The sequence below is a fragment of the Oncorhynchus gorbuscha genome, linkage group LG19, assembly GCF_021184085.1.
Source record: "Oncorhynchus gorbuscha isolate QuinsamMale2020 ecotype Even-year linkage group LG19, OgorEven_v1.0, whole genome shotgun sequence".
Lineage (NCBI taxonomy): Eukaryota > Metazoa > Chordata > Actinopteri > Salmoniformes > Salmonidae > Oncorhynchus > Oncorhynchus gorbuscha.
The window spans coordinates 52,473,480-52,494,359 of NC_060191.1; the positions used below are offsets into that span (position 1 = coordinate 52,473,480).

The 20,880-nt window shown below is 42.1% G+C and overlaps 1 protein-coding gene across 4 annotated transcripts in view; it reads left to right on the plus strand.

Moving 5' to 3' along the window:
* LOC124005788 (cell adhesion molecule 1-like) overlaps window positions 1–20,880 on the plus strand; it is a 181,903-nt gene that overhangs the window by 125,414 nt on the left and 35,609 nt on the right. For all 4 annotated transcript variants that reach the window (XM_046315335.1, XM_046315337.1, XM_046315338.1 and 1 more), the window contains 3 exons: window positions 7,865–8,011; window positions 12,124–12,276; window positions 18,446–18,583. In XM_046315335.1, the coding sequence (XP_046171291.1) occupies window positions 7,865–8,011; window positions 12,124–12,276; window positions 18,446–18,583 (438 nt within the window). The remainder of the gene's footprint in view (window positions 1–7,864; window positions 8,012–12,123; window positions 12,277–18,445; window positions 18,584–20,880) is intronic.

The following is a 20,880-nucleotide window of genomic DNA, read 5'->3' on the forward strand; positions in this document are numbered from 1 at the left end:
CTGAGGCAATTGGGAATGTTTACTAGAATTGCAAAAAACCCTCCATGTTCCGCAAAGTGGCCTGTTTTCCCTCTGATGGGATTACTAATCACAGTGCCGTTATTTATGTGCGTTTTGAATTGGAGATGAGCCATGGATATTGGAGAGGACCCAACCCTGCTAAGGGCTGCTGAGGTGCTTCTACACCTGCATTGCTTGCTGTTTGAGGTTTTAGGCTGGGTTTCTGTACAGCACTTTGAGATATCAGCTGATGGAAGAAGGGCTGTATAAATACGTTCGATTTGATTTATGGATATTTTCTCCAGCAGTCCCTTTCCTCTCAGTCCAACAGATTGGGAACAGAATAACCTTTCTTTGAGGCTTCTTCGTGTTGCTGTTTTGACTGCCTGCTAGATTACTAAAAACAACACTTGAAACGGTTTTGGGCTCCTCTGCTGGGGTAGGCCTACTTACTATAAGTATGTCAGAGCAGCCTTTCGAGTTTCAGTCAGACACACTCAAATTAATTACACACTTCCACATTCCAACATTGGAGCACACTTAATAAACAAGAATTTGATTGTGTTATAATGAGTTAATTATGGACCAATTCGCCTTTAGAGTATTTCGCTATGCTCTAGTAGTCCACTATACATTCACACTTCAGAGGTAGTTGAAAACAGAGGCTTCTAATAATAAAACAAATACGGATTCCTAAAACATCAGTTTAAAAACAGGACACTTCCATGGAGTAGAAAAAAAAACGATTTCCTTACAATAGGATAACACTCACATACCTCAAGATACTACCCATTTAGTACAGAATGTACTGTACTCTGGTCAAATCAAAAATCAAATCAAATCAAAATAAAATAAAATGTATTTGTCACATACACATGCTTAGCAGATGTTAATGCGAGTGTAGCGAAATGCTTGTGCTTCTAGTTCCGACAATGCAGTAATAACCAACGAATAATCTAACCTAACAATTCCAAAACGACTACCTTCTACACACAGTGTAAAGGGATAAAGAATATGTACATAAAGATGTATGAATGAGTGATGGAACAGAACGGCATAGGCAAGATGCGTAATGTAGGATATGTAAACAAAGTGGAATAGTTTAAAGTGACTAGTGATACATGTATTACATAAAGATGCAGTAGATGATATAGAGTACAGTATATACATATACATATGAGTAATGTAGGGTATGTAAACATTATATTAAGTAGCATTGTTTAAAGTGGCTAGGGATATATTTTACATCAATTTCCATCAATTCCCATGATTAAAGCGGCTGGAGTTGAGTCAGTGTGTTGGCAGCAGCCACTCAATGTTAGTGGTGGCTGTTTAACAGTCTGACGGCCTTGAGATAGAAGCTGTACTGACCTCGCCTTCTGGATGATAGCGGGGTGAACAGGCAGTGGCTCGGGTGGTTGTTGTCCTTGTCCTTCCGGTGACATCGGGTGGTGTAGGTGTCCTGGAGGGCAGGTAGTTTGCTCCCGGTGAGGCGTTGTGCAGACCTCACTATCCTCTGGAGAGCCTTACAGTTGTGGGTGGAGCAGTTGCCGTACCAGGCGGTGATACAGCCTGACAGGATGCTCTCGATTGTGCATCGGTAGAAGTTTGTGAGTACTTTTGGTGACAAGCCAAATTTCTTCAGCCTCCTGAGGTTGAAGAGGCGCTGCGCCTTCTTCACGACGCTGTCTGTGTGGGTGGACCAATTCAGTTTGTCCGTGATGTGTACGCCGAGGAACTTAAAACTTACTACCCTCTCCACTACTGTCCCATCGATGTGGATAGGGGGGTGCTCCCTCTGCTGTTTCCTGAAGTCCACGATCATCTCCTTTGTTTTGTTGATATTGAGTGTGAGGTTATTTTCCTGACACCACACTCCGAGGGCCCTCACCTCCTCCCTGTAGGCCAATATCAATATCAACATCAATATCAATGTCCATTTTCAGTCATCACCATCCTGTGTTGTGTGTGTGCTTGATGAACCAATATCTGTGATGTGGAATGAAATGAAAAGTTCATTGCTACAGACAGGTCTGAGGTATATTTATCCACAGGAGGTTCATGTCTTGCTGCTCGCTGCATTCTCTCAGCTCATTTGAATCCTGTTAGTTTGGCTGTCTATTCCCATTATCACTATCTGAAAACGCAGGGGCTTTTTTCCACTTTGTAAATGTCAGCCCGGTTTGGAGGTGTATGACGACTCAGGCATGCAAATGTGCTTTGGATGTTTTCTTCAGGCTGTTGCTGGGAGTCTTGTTCCTCTCCTGGTGCTAATCCGAAACATTTAAAAGCATTCTCCATTCTTCTTCTTATGCCTTTTGGCTCCTGCCGGATAGCACAAGGTGACTTTTGATGTATCCCCTCCCCCACCTGGAAGGCTGAAAACAAACCAAATGGATGCTTGGTTTCTGGCTTTAATGATGAGGACATGACCAGGTAGGCACAGATGTGGCAATACTCAGTCACTGGCTGACTCAGTGGGTGACTCGGTGGCTGACTCAGTGGCTGACTCAGTGGGTGACTCAGTGGTGGACTCACTGGCTGACTCAATGCTGACTCAGTGGGTGACTCAGTGGTGGACTCAGTGGTGGACTCAGTGGTGGACTCAGTGGTGGACTCAGTGGTGGACTCAGTGGGTGACTCAGTGGGTGACTCGGTGGGTGACTCGGTGGGTGACTCGGTGGGTGACTCGGTGGCTGACTCAGTGGGTGACTCTGGTGGCTGACTCAGTGGCTGACTCAGTGGCTGACTCAGTGGCTGACTCAGTGGGTGACAAGGCTGTTGTTCCTAAGAGATGGAGAATAAAGCCCAGTGCTCATAGACTCAGATGGAGAGCTGTAATTCAACTCTGTCTGTCTGTCTCTCTCTCTCTTTCAGTCTCTCTCTCTTTCACCTTCCCTCTCTTCCCTCTCTTTCACTACCCTCCTTTCCTTCTGTGTCTCTCCGTCCTTCCCTGTCTCCTTTCTTCTCCTTTTCTCTCAGATGGAGAGCTATAATTCAGATCCGTCTGTCTCTCTCCCTCTCTCTCCTTCTCTCTTTCTCTCTCTAACTCTCCTTCTTTCTCTTTGTGTGTGAGAGGTAGTGCTTACAGCCCATCTGGCAGAGAGTCACAGGACCCACTCTGAACTGAGAGATCAATAACGTCAACCAGTGCAAATCACATCCAATCAAATTTGATTTGTCACATGCGCCGAATACAACAGGTGCTTACTTACAAGTCCTTAACCAACAATGCTTTAAGAAGTTAAAAAGAAAAATGTGTTAGGTAAATATAGATAAGTAGAAAAATTGAAAATAAAAGTAACAAATAATTAAACAGCAGCAGTAAAATAACAATAGCGAGGCTATATACAGGGGGTACCAGTACAGAGTCAATGCACCAGTTAGTTGAGGTATTTGAGGTAATATGTACATGTGGGTAGAGTTAAAGTGATAAACAGAGAGCAGCAGCAGTGTAAAAAGAGGGGTCTGGGTAGCCCTTTGATTAGCTGTTCAGGAGTCTTATGGCTTGGGGATATAAGCAGTTAAGAAGCCTTTTGGACGTAAACTTGGTGCTCCGGTACCGCTTGCCGTGCGGTAGCAGAGAGAACAGTCTATGACTAGGGTGGCTGGCGTCTTTGACAATTTTTGGGTCTTCCTCTGACACCGCCTGGTATAGAGGTCCTGGGTGGCGGGAAGCTTGGCCCCAGTGATGTACTGGGCCGTACGCACTACCTTCTGTAGTGGCTTGCGGACGGAGGCTGAGCCGTTGCCATACCAGACAGTGATGCAACCAGTCAGGATGCTCTCGATGGTGCAGCTGTAGAACCTTTTAAGGATCTGAGGACCCATGCCAAACATTTAGGCTTTGTCATGCCCTCTTCACAACTGTCATAGTGTGTTTGGACCATGATAGTTTGTTGGTGATATGGACACCAAGGAACTTGGAACTTGAACTCAAGGAACTTGAACTCAACCTGCTCCACTGCAGCTCCATCGATGAGAATGGGGGAGTGCTCGGTCCTACTTTTCCTGTAGTCCACAATCGTCTCCTTTGTCTTGATTATGTTGACGGAGAGGTTGTTGTCCTGGTACCACACGGCCAGGTCTCTGACCTCCTCCCTATAGGCTGTCTCATCGTTGTTGCTGATCAGGCCTACCACTGTTGTGTCATCGGCAAACTTGATGAGGGTGTTGGAGTAGTGCCTGGCCATGCAGTCATGAGTGAACAGTGAGTACAGGAGGGGACTGAGAATGCACCCTTGAGGGGTCCACTTGTTAAGGATCAGCGTGGCGGTTGTGTTGTTACCTACCCTTACCACCTGGGGGCGGTCTGTCAGGAAGTCCAGGATCCAGTTGCAGAGGGAGGTGTTTCTGCCCAGGGTCCTTAGCTTAGTGATGAGCTTTGAGGGCATTATGGTGTTGAATGCTGAGCTGTAGTCAATGAATAGCATTCTCACATAGGTGTTCCTTTTGTCCAGGTGGGAAGGGCAGTGTTGAGTGCAATAGAGATTGCATCATCTGTGGATCTGTTCAGGCAGTATGCAAATTGGAGTGGGTTTAGGGTTTCTGGGATAATGGTGTTGATGTGAGCCATGACCAGCCTTTCAAGGCACTTCATGGCGACAGATGTGAGTGCTACGGGTCAGTAGTCATTTAGGCAGGTCACCTTAGTCTTCTTGGGCACAGGGACTATGTTGGTCTGCTTGAAACATGTTGGTATTATAGACTTAGTCAGGGACTGTAATTGTGGCAATAACATTTAATAAAATCCATTATTATTATTCCAAATCAGAAATGGATGATAATAGCAATAGCATAGACTAAGATTAGACTGCACTATATTTATTATTTAAGTAATTCACTCTTATTTTGTATTTTTTTTACCTCTTCAGTGGCCACAATCTCAGTGGTGAGATCACTCTATGTCCTCTGGTGTAGGTCAGGGTCTAGGTGAGACAGGGACTTGAACCTTGGATATAGTGCAGTAGATTTATGAGGGTAGTCCTGTATATTAGGGGGTATCTAGGGTTCAGGTCCTCTCTAATGACAGCCTTGATATCTCTAGTGATGGTGCTGTCTTCCTCACTTGGGGCCATGGTTGTAGAATCCTTGTTTTCAGAGGTAGGATCATGGACACAGACGGTGCAGTTTCAGTGCTCAATAGGGTTGTAACCGTTTTGAGGGGTTTCAGCCAAGGTGATGATGTCTTTATTTTCTTTCAGGGTCTGTCAGTGCAGAGTATACAGCTGCCTGCTGCTCAAGATAGTGCTCCAACATCTCAAGTGGAGTTCCATCTTGTTGTGACATGGTGTATGAGCTTGTGGGTCGGTAGCTGTAGCATTTCTTGCTTGGTCTTAAGCACATGAGCGGCGGTTGTCCTTCGGTGGAAAAAGGAAACCACCTTCCTGATCCTCCCAAGGAGGCGGTCCATCTTGTTCACTGAGATTCCCCTTTGGGATGCACATTGATCACATGTGCAAAGCAAGCTATCTGTGGCCCCAGTCCAGCTTATATCACTACATTTACTTGGGTCTTGGCATTATATGTGGTGGTTGGGATATTGCTATTGGGCTTATCTAGCTTCCACTTTGCTACTGCTCCTAGCAGTACCTGCGCCAGATTTGTGCCTGTGTGACTCTCAAAGCGGTGGCGTGTCTGTAGCGCCGGACTTAGCATCTCACACTCCTCTGTGGTGTAGTGAGCAGTCACAGTCACGGATCTTTCCATTGCCCTGGAGGGTCCACCCGTCTGTGGTGAGGGCAACAGAGGATGCCTTGGATAATTTGTCGACATGTTTGATATTTTGATGGGATTTCGTAGCCTGGCTCAAGCACTTTCACCATAGTTTTAAACCCTTTGTTTTCCACAACAGAGTATGGCCTCATCTCTGCAGCGTTAAACATCCCAATACATTTGGTGATGGCTTTAACCCAGTCTGATTCTGCAGCAAATGGCTGCTTATATACCACTGTGAGAAGTTGTTGTCTCTTGGCTGAGTTGGCTCCCATCACTGACACACCAGGGTGATGACGCTTTCATGTGTGGTCTTGAACAATGTATTTCCATGATCATACGGCTTTCTTGTGGCACAATGCCTACACAACGTAATGGTGTTGTCCACCACCCTTCCTTCGTCATCATATTTGACAGGGAAGCCAAAATACTCCGATACATGAGACTTAAATGAGGCGGGAGGCTTTTCCAGTTCTTCAGCTCCTCCCACTAGCCATGGCTGTCACTGCTATTTTTCTTCTTTGCTTTTTGCAACGTGAGCATCCAGGATTGATTCGTTGGGATTCAACACTCCCCGTTCACGTGACCAGTACACACATCTTTTCACTGCAGCTCTCGAGGTCAGGACAGGCAGGAGTTCAGTGATCAGGTCAGAGTCCAAACAGTACCAGGGGATAGGCAGGCTCGAGGTCAGGACAGTTAGAGTGGTCAGACAGGTGGATTAGGCCAGGACAGGCAAGGGTCAAAACCAGGAGGGTAAGGAAAAAACTGAGACAGGGAAAAATAGGAGCTAGGAAATACGCTGGTTGACTTGGCAAAACAAGACGAACTGGCACAGAGAGACAAGAAACACAGGGATAAATACACCGGGGACTAATGAAGAAAACAGGTGACACTTGAATGTGGGTGGAGACCATCACAAAGACAGGTGAACCAGATCAGGGTGTGACAGATATTCTACCTCAGGCGAGCAAAACATAGAGAATTCCTTAGATTTCGTGCACCAGTTGTTGTTTACAAATATGCATAGACCGCCACCCCTTGTCTTACCAGAGGCCGCTGTTCTATCCTGACGAAAAAGTGTAAAACCCGCGAGCTGCATGTTATTCATGTTTTTGTTCAGCCACGACTCGGTGAAACATAAGATATTACAGTTTTTAATGTCCCGTTGGTAGGATATACATGATCGTAGTTTGTTTATTTTATTATCGACTGATTGTACGTTGGCTAATAAGACCGATGGTAAAGGTAGATATTCGTCCACGGTACCTTCGTCTCTTTCTCCTGCAAATTATTGGGATGAGGGCCTTGTCAGGCGTCTGAAGTAAATCCTTCCCATCCGACTCGTTGAAGAAAAAGGTATTCCTCCAGTGCTCCACGGGACCTAAATCACTGTCCTGATATCTAGATGTCACGCCCTGACCTTAGAGATCCTTTTATTTCTCTATTTGGTTAGGTCAGGGTGACTAGGATGGGCATTCTAGTTTTTCGTTTCTAGGTTGGCCTAGTATGGTTCCCAGTCAGAGTCAGCTGTCTATCGTTGTCTCTGATTGGGGATTATATTTAGGCAGCTTTTTTCCACCTATTGTGTGTGGGATATTGTTTTTGTATTGTAGCCTTTTTGCACTACAAAGCTGCACGTTCGTTTTGTTACTCTTTATTATGTTGTTGCTGGTTCACATTAAATAACGCCTTCCACGCCGCACATTGGTCCAATCCTTCCAACAACAATCGTTACACTAGAAGCTATTTTTGGGCATAAGACACGGTGGCGGAAACATTATGTACAAAATAACTTACAAATAACGTGAAAGGCCACAATAGCACAATTGGTTACAGGATCGTAAAACAGCAGCCATCTCCTTTGGCGCTATTATTCTAGGCCCTTCTACCATATTAGGAGGATTAGGAATGTGGCTGCAAGTACAGCCAACATATGTCTATAGCAGTCAGGCTGTGTTCATGTCTCTGTGGGTGTGCTGAAGTATTATGCTGTTCAAATCCGTGGTCTGTTATTGTGCCAATGCTTTTTTGTTTGTCTCAATCCCCAAATTATTAACATTACACAATGAAAAAAAATCTGAATGGCAGTAATTCTAGACCTTTAATGTGTTTGTCCTCCTCCTCTTGTCCATCTGTCTGTGTCCAGTTGAAGGTCAAAACCTGGGGACTGATAATGTGTCAGTGATCGAGGGGGAGATGGCGACCATTAGCTGCAGGGTGAAGAACAATGATGACTCAGTCATCCAGCTCCTTAACCCCAACAGACAGACCATCTACTTCAGAGACGTCAGACGTAAGTGCTTCTCATAGAGATCCTATTAAATTATTAGAGGGGTTATGTCATAAACCCTCAAAGTTCCATAATGGGGCAAAAATGGCAGCCATCTTGGTCAGTGATAAATAAAAAAAACGGTCTATTTGGAATGAATGGAAGAAGAGGCATACAGTAGGTGATGCGTTTCCTGCTTTTACTTATTGCGGAAAATGCAAGTAAGGCATGTGATGTATCAGAAATTGTGTAATGGAATTATTATTGTCATATAATTATAAATAAAGTTTATTCAGGTTTTATATCAATTTTCTGCATAAATAGCCTCTAAAATATATGTAAACAGATCATAAATGTCTCAGATTTGTTTTACTTGAAAATCTGTGAGTGCTGTTATGTTATACAATTCTAGTACTTGTTGCATTTACAGCTTGACTAAATCCTATTGTCAACTGATTGGTGCCAGTGGATGGCTGTGGAATGACTGCATTGTTTGAATGGAATGTTGGCATATTGGCAGTTAAAGGAGATGTCTCCTTTTCAGAAACAAATCTGAAATTGTATATAATGGCATGTTATAGAAGGTTCCAAACTATTTTGTGATTTCACATGTTTTTGAGAGACTTACCCCAAACAGAAAATCAATTATACATCCTCATTGTGCAGTATAAGGGTCTTGAGAAAACATCAACAAATTCTTCAAAAACACCCAACTACATCTTTTTAGATACGGCAAAGCTCTCAGTATAGTGATGCCGGTCTTTAGATATTGTACACGTGAAATTGTGTAGTTCTGAACTTTATCCTCAATAATATATTCCCTTTTGCTCGACTCAAGCCATTCCCCTATCGAGCTGTTGTTCCATTTTCCATGTAGCCTGCTGCTGCATGTAATTGCCAAAAATAAAGGAAACACCATCATAAAGTGTTTTAAATAGGGCATTGGGCCACGATTAGCCGCCAGAACAGCTTCAGTGTGCCTTGGCATATATTCTACAAGTGTCTGGATCGTCCTGTATGGAAGCACCCCATGCTTTCACTTCATATCCGTCTTTTACTTTAGTGTTTCCTATATTTTGGCAGTTTTTACATTTTTACAATTTTATTTTTACCTTTATTTAACTAGGCAAGTCAGTTAAGAACAAATTCTTATTTTCAATGATGGCCTAGGAACAGTGGGTTAACTGCCTTTAATTGGCCATTGAGTTGATTTATTCATCATTTTGTTCATGCAGATAATCTCTTAGATTAGGAATCTAAAGAGAATCTAAGATTAGGACAATGTTTATGCATGAGCATATGGCTTCCTCTAGGTTCAACCTAGAGTGTCTTGTGTCCTTTGTGTCTTGGAATGGAGCCAACCTTCAAGGTGATATGAGAAACACTTCTTCTTGTTTTCATATTTCATCTCCATCCAAAATGATTTCACAAGTCTGAGTGGTATCCAGATTGGTGTTCTAATTTTCCACTGTATGGCAGAACATTACAGAAGGCTGAGTGTACATCTCTGTCATGTTTGTATTGCTAATGTAATTTATGTGTTTTACCGCGTTAAAGGAGCGATTCAAATAAAGATAACACAATGACACCCGTGACAGCCTTGAATGCAACACAAATAGAATGGTGTGTGATCTATAAAATCTGTGTTTGAAAGAGCTCTGGTCTCACATCTTTTCTCTATTTAGTCACATATTCCACACAGCCTCTTTAACAGTTTGTCATTTTACCACTTATCCCATTTTAAAACCAACTCATACTGGCAGCAAGGAAAATGGCTGAAGTGCAATTGTCAAGTGTAATTACAGAAACAGTTGGGTATCAGTAAATTGGCTGGAGTTAGTATCAGATATGAGTCAGAGCTCTGATCATGTCTAACTGCTGCTCCCGGTTGAACATTACACCCACAGTGGAGCCTGGTAAATCCCAGGGCAGCAGGTCTATTCTGGGCTGGGCTCCCAGAAGGCTGTGTTCTGTGGTGACCACCCTCTGATTAGTGGCATTGTTACCTGTTACCAGGCCTCTCTCTACAGAGTCAGCCCTTTGTGTATGAGGAGGAAAACATCCATGACACACAGTCACACAGGCAAAACAACAGACACAAACAGAAACAGACACTTACACAAAACACTCTACCAGGACAATAATACCCAACATTTACCGTAGGGCTACACATCCCCCATCAAATCTACAAATGCACTAGCTTTCTCCGTCTGCTTCTTTTGGTTTAAATACCATAGAGTTGCTCAACGGAGCTATCAAGTCCACTCACTGTCAACCACCTGGGAAGTTACTATTCCAGCAATACTAACACAGTAACACTGTCCCTGAACCTGACGCTAGAGACCCAATGTCAAGGCTTTTGCTGATGCTTTATATTTTTGGCCTAGTGCTCCAATAATTAGGGATCGAGGAAACAAACCAACTTTATGGATGGCATCATCAATTCAACCTTTATAGCTCACATACAGTACATCAAATCTAATCAAATGGTATTTGTCACATGTGCCGAATACAACAGGTGTAGAGCTTATACAAGCCCTTAACCAACAATGCTTTAAGAAGTTAAGAAAAAATCATGTTAAATAAAAAATAGTTAAGTAAAAAAAATAGAAGATAAAAGTAACAAATTATTTAACAGTAGCAATAAAATAACAATAGCGAGGCTATATACAGGGGGTACCGGAACAAAGTCAATGTGCGGGGGCACCGGTTGTCTAGGTAATTGAGGTAATATGTACATGTAGGTAGAGTTAAAGTACATTACACCTGATGTAGTGGGCAATGATCCAACTTTACTTATTGATTGTATTTTTTGTTGCTTTACAGTGCAACCCTGATGTTGGCCACAGCCTCTTTATAATCTCAACACACTTGAGTAATCACCTGTCAATGAGCAAACTGCTTCATGCCAGCTAATTCCTCCCTAGCAAGGCCTTTGACTCTCAAAGCTATGCCAAGGCTCATCGCTATATCCTTTGAGGAGAGACTTCCAAAGACTCCTCAAATTATGAGACAGGATTGGGAATGAGGTCTCATATAGGAAGATGCTCAAAGGCCTCTGTAATGATCAAGATGCTGCCTGACATGGAGCTCTGACAGGAACGAACACTCCCCATGTTTTAAAGATAGGCTGAATAGATTGAGTTCTTTAGCTCTGCGCTAATAGAAGACCTGATGAGGAATGGGTAGGTCAAAACATCATTACACCCTCCAAAGAACCATCTGGGGTTATTTATGTAAAACAGTGTTCAAGTGGGGGGTTAACTAACGTGGAAAAAGATGTCGCTAAATGTAAGATGTAGGATGTTAAGCTAGGTTGCCACACTCAAAGCTAACTCGAGTAACACCACACTTATATGGCACGCCAGTCCAAACTACAGATTTTTGTTCAAAACAGCTACTTTTTTATTTAGTATGGACCTCAAGTTCTTGTGATTGAATACATAATGTATGTTACAGTACTTCTCCTTTTCCAGAATATGTGAGGTCTTCATGGGCACTTCTCCTATTGTCCTGCCCAGGGAGGGCTCTGTAGACTGGAGAGATTAAACTGTTTATAAATCAACTTTTATGAATCATTCTGAAACTCACTTTTCTTTTTAGAGACCTGGGTTGTAAAATGCTGAGGCTTTTTACCATTTAGGAGGCTTTTTTCAGCATAACTACTAGCTATATGAATACAGACCAAATACTTTTACTGTACTATTTCAGTATGTCTCTCTGTTCTCTCTGTTTGTTCCCTCTCACTCTCTTTCTGTTTCTCTCTCTCTCTGTTTCTCTCTAACTGTTTCTCTCTCTCTGTTTCTCTCTCTTTGTTTCTCTCTCTGTTCGCTCTCTTTCTTTCTCTCTCTCTATTTCTCTCTGTTTATCTCTTTCTGTTTCTCTCTCTTTCTCTCTTCCTGTTTCTCTCTCTGTTTCTCTCTCTTTCTGTTTCTCTCTCTGTCTCTTTTGTTCTCTCTCTTTTGATTCACTCTCTCTGTTTCTCTTTGTTTCTGTTTCTCTTTCTGTTTCTCTCTCTCTCTGTTTCTCTCTCGTTCTGTTTCTCTCTCTCACAGACACGCACACATACCACAAACACACACACGTGTGTGTGTCTCCCAGTCCTAACTGTCTGTCTGGTATCTGTTTCTCCTCAGCCCTGAAGGACAGCCGGTTCCAGCTGGTGAATTTCTCCGACAATGAACTGCGGGTGTCTCTGTCCAACGTGTCTCTCTCAGATGAGGGACGCTATGTGTGCCAGCTCTACACAGACCCTCCTCAGGAGGCCTACGCAGACATCACTGTGCTGGGTATGTTTACACACACATGCCTAAACTCACATGCATGAGTGTACGCCTGCATGTATACACAAGGAACGTACACACACACAACACTATGTATGAACACAACATGTTATGTATGCACATTACATGGTGCCAAATTCATAACTTAGACATTGCTCTCTACCACACTCTCATACATCCTATATAAACGGTGAATATACAATTATTTGAATTTATGTATTTTCTTAATTAATCTTGTTATATTGAGTCCCACTGTCCCACTGTCAGCCAATTAGGCACTTACAGTGCTCAATAGCATGGTAATACATAGGAACAGATGCTGCTATGGATAACAGAATATATCTATCTGAGACTGGCTTTGATGACTGACTGTTGAGTGTGTGAATCCTACTGAATGTTAACTTGGATGCTCTAAGTAGTTCCCTATTGAGAGTCATTTGTGACAAACAGTGGAGCTACGGCGTGAAATTACACTAATACTACAGCTGTATTATACTTGCCGACATCCTAGGGGATTGAAAAGGAATTAAGTACACTTCAAAGTAATTACTCTGCTTTTAGAAATGAAAACTAATAGCAAAAAGTGAGAACTACAGGTGATTTTTAGGAGCTCTTGACGTGACACATCTTTCTGAGTTTTCCACAAGTGTCTCAGGCTGGTTTCCCTATGTGAGAGACAGCGGAATAAGTCACCAAGGTTGGACATGCTTAGCTTGTATTCATTGGTCATGCTACTATATATGATTTGATTATGTAAGGGGAAATTGTAGCCTATGGCATATAGCATAGTGGAACAGGACATTATAGCCTATAGCATAGTGGAACAGGACATTATAGCCTATAGCATAGTGGAACAGGCCAGTATAGCCTATAGCATAGTGGAACAGGACATTATAGCCTATAGCACAGTGGAACAGGACATTATAGCCTATAACATAGTGGAGCAGGCCAGTATAGCCTATAGCATAGTGGAACAGGACATTATAGCCTATAGCATAGTGGAACAGGACATTATAGCCTATAACATAGTGGAACAGGACATTATTGTCTATAGCATAGGGGAACAGGACATTATAGCCTATAGCATAGTGGAACAGGACATTATAGCCTATAGCATAGTGGAACAGGCCAGTATAGCCTATAGCATAGTGGAACAGGACATTATAGCCTATAGCATAGTGGAACAGGACATTATAGCCGATAGCATAGTGGAACAGGACATTATAGCCTATAACATAGTGGAACAGGACATTATAGCCTATAGCATAGTGGAACAGGACATTATAGACTATAGCACAGTGGAACAGGCCATTATAGCCTATAACATAGTGGAACAGGACATTATAACTTATAACATAGTGGAACAGGACATTATAGCCTATAACATAGTGGAACAGGACATTATAGCCTATAGCACAGTGGAACAGGCCATTATAGCCTATAACATAGTGGAACAGGACATTATAGCCTATAGCATAGTGGAACAGGACATTATAGACTATAGCACAGTGGAACAGGCCATTATAGCCTATAACATAGTGGAACAGGACATTATAACTTATAACATAGTGGAACAGGACATTATAGCCTATAACATAGTGGAACAGGACATTATAGACTATAGCACAGTGGAACAGGCCATTATAGCCTATAACATAGTGGAACAGGACATTATAACTTATAACATAGTGGAACAGGACATTATAGCCTATAACATAGTGGAACAGGACATTATAGCTTATAGCATAGGGGAACAGGACAGTATAGCCTATAGCATAGTGGAACAGGACATTATAGCCTATAACATAGTGGAACAGGACATTATAGCCTATAACATAGTGGAACAGGACATTATTGTCTATAGCATAGTGGAACAGGACATTATTGTCTATAGCATAGTGGAACAGGACATTATTGTCTATAGCATAGTGGAACAGGACATTATAGCCTATAACATAGTGGAACAGGACATTATAGCCTATAACATAGTGGAACAGGACATTATAGCCTATAGCATAGTGGAACAGGACATTATAGACTATAGCACAGTGGAACAGGCCATTATAGCCTATAGCATAGTGGAACAGGACATTATAGCCTATAGCATAGTGGAACAGGACATTATAGCCTATAGCATAGTGGAACAGGACATTATAGCCTATAGCATAGTGGAACAGGCCAGTATAGCCTATAGCATAGTGGAACAGGCCATTATAGCCTATAACATAGTGGAACAGGACATTATAGCCTATAGCATAGTGGAACAGGACATTATAGCCTATAGCATAGTGGAACAGGCCAGTATAGCCTATAGCATAGTGGAACAGGACATTATAGCCTATAGCACAGTGGAACATGACATTATAGCCTATAACATAGTGGAGCAGGCCAGTATAGCCTATAGCATAGTGGAACAGGACATTATTGTCTATAGCATAGTGGAACAGGACATTATAGCCTATAACATAGTGGAGCAGGCCAGTATAGCCTATAGCATAGTGGAACAGGACATTATTGTCTATAGCATAGTGGAACAGGACATTATAGCCTATAACATAGTGGAACAGGACATTATTGTCTATAGCATAGGGGAACAGGACATTATAGCCTATAGCATAGTGGAACAGGACATTATAGCCTATAGCATAGTGGAACAGGCCAGTATAGCCTATAGCATAGTGGAACAGGACATTATAGCCTATAGCATAGTGGAACAGGACATTATAGCCGATAGCATAGTGGAACAGGACATTATAGCCTATAAGATAGTGGAACAGGACATTATAGCCTATAGCATAGTGGAACAGGACATTATAGACTATAGCACAGTGGAACAGGCCATTATAGCCTATAACATAGTGGAACAGGACATTATAACTTATAACATAGTGGAACAGGACATTATAGCCTATAACATAGTGGAACAGGACATTATAGACTATAGCACAGTGGAACAGGCCATTATAGCCTATAACATAGTGGAACAGGACATTATAACTTATAACATAGTGGAACAGGACATTATAGCCTATAACATAGTGGAACAGGACATTATAGACTATAGCACAGTGGAACAGGCCATTATAGCCTATAACATAGTGGAACAGGACATTATAACTTATAACATAGTGGAACAGGACATTATAGCCTATAACATAGTGGAACAGGACATTATAGCTTATAGCATAGGGAACAGGACAGTATAGCCTATAACATAGTGGAACAGGACATTATAGCCTATAACATAGTGGAACAGGACATTATTGTCTATAGCATAGTGGAACAGGACATTATTGTCTATAGCATAGTGGAACAGGACATTATTGTCTATAGCATAGTGGAACAGGACATTATAGCCTATAACATAGTGGAACAGGACATTATAGCCTATAACATAGTGGAACAGGACATTATAGCCTATAGCATAGTAGAACAGGACATTATAGCCTATAGCATAGTGGAACAGGACATTATAGCCGATAGCATAGTGGAACAGGACATTATAGCCTATAACATAGTGGAACAGGACATTATAGCCTATAGCATAGTGGAACAGGACATTATAGACTATAGCACAGTGGAACAGGCCATTATAGCCTATAACATAGTGGAACAGGACATTATAACTTATAACATAGTGGAACAGGACATTATAGCCTATAACATAGTGGAACAGGACATTATAGCCTATAGCACAGTGGAACAGGCCATTATAGCCTATAACATAGTGGAACAGGACATTATAGCCTATAGCATAGTGGAACAGGACATTATAGACTATAGCACAGTGGAACAGGCCATTATAGCCTATAACATAGTGGAACAGGACATTATAACTTATAACATAGTGGAACAGGACATTATAGCCTATAACATAGTGGAACAGGACATTATAGACTATAGCACAGTGGAACAGGCCATTATAGCCTATAACATAGTGGAACAGGACATTATAACTTATAACATAGTGGAACAGGACATTATAGCCTATAACATAGTGGAACAGGACATTATAGCTTATAGCATAACAGGACAGTATAGCCTATAGCATAGTGGAACAGGACATTATAGCCTATAACATAGTGGAACAGGACATTATAGCCTATAACATAGTGGAACAGGACATTATTGTCTATAGCATAGTGGAACAGGACATTATTGTCTATAGCATAGTGGAACAGGACATTATTGTCTATAGCATAGTGGAACAGGACATTATAGCCTATAACATAGTGGAACAGGACATTATAGCCTATAACATAGTGGAACAGGACATTATAGCCTATAGCATAGTGGAACAGGACATTATAGACTATAGCACAGTGGAACAGGCCATTATAGCCTATAGCATAGTGGAACAGGACATTATAGCCTATAGCATAGTGGAACAGGACATTATAGCCTATAGCATAGTGGAACAGGACATTATAGCCTATAGCATAGTGGAACAGGCCAGTATAGCCTATAGCATAGTGGAACAGGCCATTATAGCCTATAACATAGTGGAACAGGACATTATAGCCTATAGCATAGTGGAACAGGACATTATAGCCTATAGCATAGTGGAACAGGCCAGTATAGCCTATAGCATAGTGGAACAGGACATTATAGCCTATAGCACAGTGGAACATGACATTATAGCCTATAACATAGTGGAGCAGGCCAGTATAGCCTATAGCATAGTGGAACAGGACATTATTGTCTATAGCATAGTGGAACAGGACATTATAGCCTATAACATAGTGGAGCAGGCCAGTATAGCCTATAGCATAGTGGAACAGGACATTATTGTCTATAGCATAGTGGAACAGGACATTATAGCCTATAACATAGTGGAACAGGACATTATTGTCTATAGCATAGGGGAACAGGACATTATAGCCTATAGCATAGTGGAACAGGACATTATAGCCTATAGCATAGTGGAACAGGCCAGTATAGCCTATAGCATAGTGGAACAGGACATTATAGCCTATAGCATAGTGGAACAGGACATTATAGCCGATAGCATAGTGGAACAGGACATTATAGCCTATAAGATAGTGGAACAGGACATTATAGCCTATAGCATAGTGGAACAGGACATTATAGACTATAGCACAGTGGAACAGGCCATTATAGCCTATAACATAGTGGAACAGGACATTATAACTTATAACATAGTGGAACAGGACATTATAGCCTATAACATAGTGGAACAGGACATTATAGACTATAGCACAGTGGAACAGGCCATTATAGCCTATAACATAGTGGAACAGGACATTATAACTTATAACATAGTGGAACAGGACATTATAGCCTATAACATAGTGGAACAGGACATTATAGACTATAGCACAGTGGAACAGGCCATTATAGCCTATAACATAGTGGAACAGGACATTATAACTTATAACATAGTGGAACAGGACATTATAGCCTATAACATAGTGGAACAGGACATTATAGCTTATAGCATAGGGGAACAGGACAGTATAGCCTATAACATAGTGGAACAGGACATTATAGCCTATAACATAGTGGAACAGGACATTATTGTCTATAGCATAGTGGAACAGGACATTATTGTCTATAGCATAGTGGAACAGGACATTATTGTCTATAGCATAGTGGAACAGGACATTATAGCCTATAACATAGTGGAACAGGACATTATAGCCTATAACATAGTGGAACAGGACATTATAGCCTATAGCATAGTAGAACAGGACATTATAGACTATAGCACAGTGGAACAGGCCATTATAGCCTATAACATAGTGGAACAGGACATTATTGTCTATAGCATAGTGGAACAGGACATTATTGTCTATAGCATAGTGGAACAGGACATTATTGTCTATAGCATAGTGGAACAGGACATTATAGCCGATAGCATAGTGGAACAGGACATTATAGCCTATAACATAGTGGAACAGGACATTATAGCCTATAGCAGAGTGAAACAGGACATTATAGCCTATAGCAGAGTGAAACAGTACATTATTTTATTTGAATTTTTAATTTAATTTTTATTTATTTTATTTAACCTTTATTTAACTAGGCAAGTCAGTCAATAATACATTCTTATTTACAATGAAAGTTTTGTGTGCATTCCTTTGTGCGTCTGTGTATACTGTATGTGGGTCTGTCTGTACATATATATCTGAGGCTCTTGCTGTTTGTCTGTCAGTCCCACCAGGCAGTCCAATCATGGATTCCCGAGAGGATGTGGTCAGTGAGGGGAACGAGACAGAGCTCACCTGTACAGCCATGGGCAGCAAGCCTGCCGCCTCCATCAGATGGGTGAAAGGAGAGCAGGAGCTGACAGGTCAGAGGAATATCTTTCCCTCAGATATCTTTCAGATATAACCCCAGCCAGGCAGCTTTACCTCTCCACAGCAGCCTACTGGAAACTGCAAATGCTCCTTTTACATTCAGGACTTGGTTTCACACTCGTCACAATATGCTATATCTACTGATCTGTTCAAGGACTAAAGAGTGAGTATGGATATGAGTATTTCAGTTGTTCAACTGAACGAGGTATAGTGTTGACTTTGAGTATGACCTATTCATAAAGCACTGCGCTGGCGAACTGTCTCCTCAGCAAAAGCCACATTACAACAGTTACCAAAGAAGCAGAGCATTTTAGTGCTGGGCTGAACTTGTAGTGGGCCTTTTCCAGTGACCAGATAAGTGGCTTCAAATGAACTCCCAACTGTTCACCATACACTCACTACAGCCTCCCCCATCGCCCAGCCAGCAGCCTAGCTGTAACAGAACAGTGTGTAGGCTAGAGTACATCCCTATAGTACATCACTGAGGCACCCAGTGTCTGTAATGGTTTAATACACTCATAAACTTGTGTCATCGCCAGACACCAGGGAGTTGATGTGGAATCAACACTCTCTCTGAGGAATCCGCCCGGCAACAGCCTGTAAATCTGGTCACAGCCCCGCCTACTGAGAGCATGTGTTAGCTGCTGCTGAAGGACCGCAACTCACACACCAGCAACACGTTTGTTTCTGTTGATCACATGTTGTCTTTTGGTTGATCAGACTTCTGATTCAACAGTTTGAAAGCCTTGAACCTCACTTATTACCTTTAATTGCTAAGTCCTTTTATGAAAGTACTTTATTTGAATGCCTCAAGTTCACTGTAGGCTCCTGGAGAGAGGTGCAGTAGTGTATGGTAGGTACTATGGTGTGGTGCCTTATTGCCTCACATATGATCAAGAAGACTCATCTATTATTCAGCCTATCCATACACTACAGCACGAGGGAGAATTCATTTCACAGCCTAGTCCTGTTTACATAAGGACTGAATATATCTGTCGTCAAATGATATACATGTATGTATTAGAATAGAGAGGACATATTTGGCTTGTTGAGAGGATGAAATATTTAGAAGGAGCGAATATCAGCTAAATGCCATCTGCGCCTCCAGTGTTAGAGAAGTGGAAGTCAATTTGTGTTTATGAGATGTCAGGCCCTCTGGGGAAGGCTGGGCTGGTGTGGTGTGGGTACGTTAGACAGGCAGGCAAGCAGACAGGCTCGTTAGATTAGTGAAATGCCACCATGTTGAACAGGGGCTAATCCAGACTGGCAGAGGAGGACGTGGACGGACCAGGAAGTCACGTCCTTTAGCACCTCTGGAAACACTGCTCACTTCTCATAAGCAATTCATTAGCTCCCCACTGGGCACACACTGGTTGAATCAACGCTGTTTCCATGTCATTTCAATGAAATTATGTTAAACCAACGTGGAATAGATGTTGAATTGACGTCTGTGCCCACATTGAGATCCAAGTCACAAATTGGTGATATACTTAGAGAATTGTCAACGATTAAAAACAGGGGTCTAATCCATGTTTGTTCTGCTACGATTTTTACTGTATATCTGCAGAGCAAAACCACTAGAAAAAAACTTTCTCTAAGGTTGTTTTTCAACGCCTATCTCTCAGGATGTTTCCCTATGTAAGTGTCATTGGGTTAAAAGCTATAGCAATGTGCATGTTAGTGTATGTGGTCAGTGTGTATTGGAGCAGTAGTGTGATGCCTTCTCTGAGACCTAAGCGTGCCCCCCTGTGACTGGCTGGTCGGCTGGCGGAGATGGAAGTGTGCTGCAGGTCACAGAAGGCCCTGTAATTATTTCCTCACTTCATTAAGTGCAAGTAAACCATCACACTCAGCACTGCTGCTAATGCGCTGGCCCTGTGACATTATAATGCTCTCTAAATGAATGCCCCTCTGACAGCCAGACACATGTAGGAGCCTGGAGGGCAGGTGATTACTGTAGGGGTTAGCCTGAACACAACAGAACAGAACCCCACTCAGCATCCAGGATGCTGCATAGACACACACTCGTTAACAAACCACAACCACATCGTCCCTACCTCACGTTGGACTCAATGAGAATCTGTGGGTTCTAAAACCACATCAAGTAGGCTTAAGTAAATGTAATGATTTGAAGGTGTAAAGGGTGGTCAAAGTTACCTTGTTTTTAGCTTGACTGCAAAAATTGTGCAGTGTGAAATAGGATACATCCGTTACAGTAGATGTTAGTTGTGTCCATGTGAATAACCAGGTGATGCTAGTCACATTGTTTTAAGCTGACTCAGTAACCCCA